The 2,306-nt window shown below is 63.1% G+C and overlaps 1 protein-coding gene across 1 annotated transcript in view; it reads right to left on the bottom strand.

The window, feature by feature from the left end:
• Positions 1-351: 351 nt before the first annotated feature.
• Positions 352-2,306, bottom strand: part of TARBP2 (TARBP2 subunit of RISC loading complex) — a 4,596-nt gene continuing 2,641 nt past the window's right edge. Inside the window, 3 exon segments of the mRNA XM_062015319.1 lie at positions 352-681; positions 1,890-1,929; positions 1,931-2,209. Of these exon segments, the coding sequence (XP_061871303.1) occupies positions 524-681; positions 1,890-1,929; positions 1,931-2,209 (477 nt within the window). The 3' untranslated portion in view covers positions 352-523.

The raw sequence follows: 2,306 nt of genomic DNA, 5'->3' as shown, positions 1-2,306 counted from the left end.
ACCCCCAATTTCATTCTGGGGGGGCTCTTTGGACCCTCCCTCAGGGTGGGGGGGGGGTGGGTTTGGGTGGGGGGGGTTGGGTTTGGGGGGGAGTGTGGGGGTTTGGGGGGGTGTGTGGGGGTTTGGGGGGGGTGTGGGGGTTGAGGGGGCTGTGTGGGGTTTGGGGGGCTGTGTGGGGTTTGGGGGGGGGCTGTGTGGGGGTTGAGGGGGGTGTGTGGGGTTTGGGGGGGTGTGTGGGGGTTGAGGGGGGTGTGTGGGGGTTTGGGGGGGCTGTGTGGGGGTTGAGGGGGGGGGTGTGGGGGTTGAGGGGGTGTGTGGGGTTTGGGGGGGCTGTGTGGGGGTTGAGGGGGGTGTGGGGTTTGGGGGGGTGTGTGGGGGTTGAGGGGGGGTGTGGGGTTTGGGGGGGGTGTGGGGGTTGAGGGGGGTGTGTGGGGTTTGGGGGGGCTGTGTGGGGTTGGGGGGGCTGTGTGGGGTTTGGGGGGGCTGTGTGGGGTTTGGGGGGGCTGTGTGGGGTTTGGGGGGGTCACTTGCCCCCCGCCATGATGCGCAGGTACTGCAGGGCGTTGCGGGCAGCCTGGGAGCGGGCGCCGTCGCGGGACGGGGCTGAGCCGTGACACACGGTGGCAGGTTGGGTGGAGAGTTCCACCAGGCACTGGTGCAGCCCACTGAGGCTCAGGGGGTCTGGAAGAGGGGGGTGGGAAAAACAAAAGGGGGTGCTGGTACCCCAAATTCACTGGGGCTGCTCTGAATTGAGGCAAGAACCTTCTGCTAAATATGGCTGCGGCGCAAAATCCACCCCAGAGCTCCCAAATCCCCTCAATAACCCCCCAAATCCCCTTTAAACCTCCCAAAACCCCCTCCAAACCCCCCTTTACCCCCCCCAAATCCCCTTTAACCCCCAAAATCCCTTTTTACCCCCCTAAATCACCCTTCAACTCCCCCAAATCCCCCTTAAAGCCCCTAAATCCCCTTTTAACCCCCCCATAACCCCCTCCAAACCCCCCTTTAACCCCCCAAACCCCCCTTAAACCCCCCAATTTCCCGCTTTAACCCCCCATAACCCCCCTTAAACCCAAATCCCCCCTTAACCCCCCAAAGCCCCCTTTAACCCCCATAACCCCCCTTTAACCCCCCAAATCCCCCTTCAACCCCAAATCCCCCTTCAAGCCCCCCAAGTCCCTCTTTAACCCCCCTTTAAACCCCCAAATCCCCCTTAAACCCCCCAACACCCCCTTTAACCCCCCCAAATCCCCCCAAACCCCCTAAATCCCCCTTAAACCCCCCAAACCCCCCTTTAACCCCCCATAACCCGCTCCAAACCCCATTTAACCCCCCAAATCCCCCCTTAACCCCCCCAAACCCCCCTTAAACCCCCAAAATTCCCTTTCAACCCCCCATAACCCCCCTTAAACCCCCCAAATCCCCCCTTAACCCCCCCAAAGCCCCCTTTAACCCCCCATAACCCCCTCCAAACCCCCTTTAACCCCCATAACCCCCCTTTAACCCCCCAAATCCCCCTTCAACCCCAAATCCCCCTTCAAGCCCCCCCAAGTCCCTCTTTAAACCCCCCTTTAAACCCCCAAATCCCCCTTAAACCCCCCAACACCCCCTTTAACCCCCCAAATCCCCCCCAAACCCCCTAAATCCCTCTTAAACCCCCCAAACCCCCCTTTAACCCCCCAAATCCCCCCCAAACCCCCCTTTAACCCCCCATAACCCGCTCCAAATCCCCATTTAACCCCCAAACCCCCCTTAAACCCCCCAAACCCCCCTTAAACCCCCAAATTCCCCCTTTAACCCCCCTTTAACCCCCTCCAAACCCCCCTTAAGCACCCCAAATTTCCCTCTAACGCCCCCCAACCCCCCCCTCTCCCCTCCCCGCCCCGCACCGATGTCGAGGTAGCTGATGCCGAAGCTCTGCTCCTGGCTGAAGCGCGTGCAGGAGCGCGCACGCCCCCGCGCCGCTCCCGCCGGGGGTCGGTTCCGCAAGCTCGGCCAAGCGCTCCCCGGCCGAGTGCCGCAGCGAGTCCCATGTGCAGCCCCCGCCGCGGCCCCGCAGCGCCTCCAGCCGCGGCCCCGCCTGCGGGACACAGCCCGCACCAGCCCTGAGCCTCAGCCCACACACACACACGGACGTGGGGATAGGAGAGAGGGGCGGCACAAAGGGGAAACGGCATGGGGAGGGGGGATGAGGGGGTTTGGGGGGGTGCTGGGGGGATTGGAGGGGGTCAGGGGTACCCCAAGAAGTGCCCATGTGCCACTCTGAGAAGCTTTTGGGGTGCACAAGTGCCCCCACATCAGGCTGA

This window comes from Colius striatus, chromosome 26 (genome assembly GCF_028858725.1).
Source record: "Colius striatus isolate bColStr4 chromosome 26, bColStr4.1.hap1, whole genome shotgun sequence".
NCBI classification, from domain to species: domain Eukaryota; kingdom Metazoa; phylum Chordata; class Aves; order Coliiformes; family Coliidae; genus Colius; species Colius striatus.
Note: the sequence above shows the minus strand (reverse complement) of the source record. Positions and strands in the feature narration are given on the sequence as shown.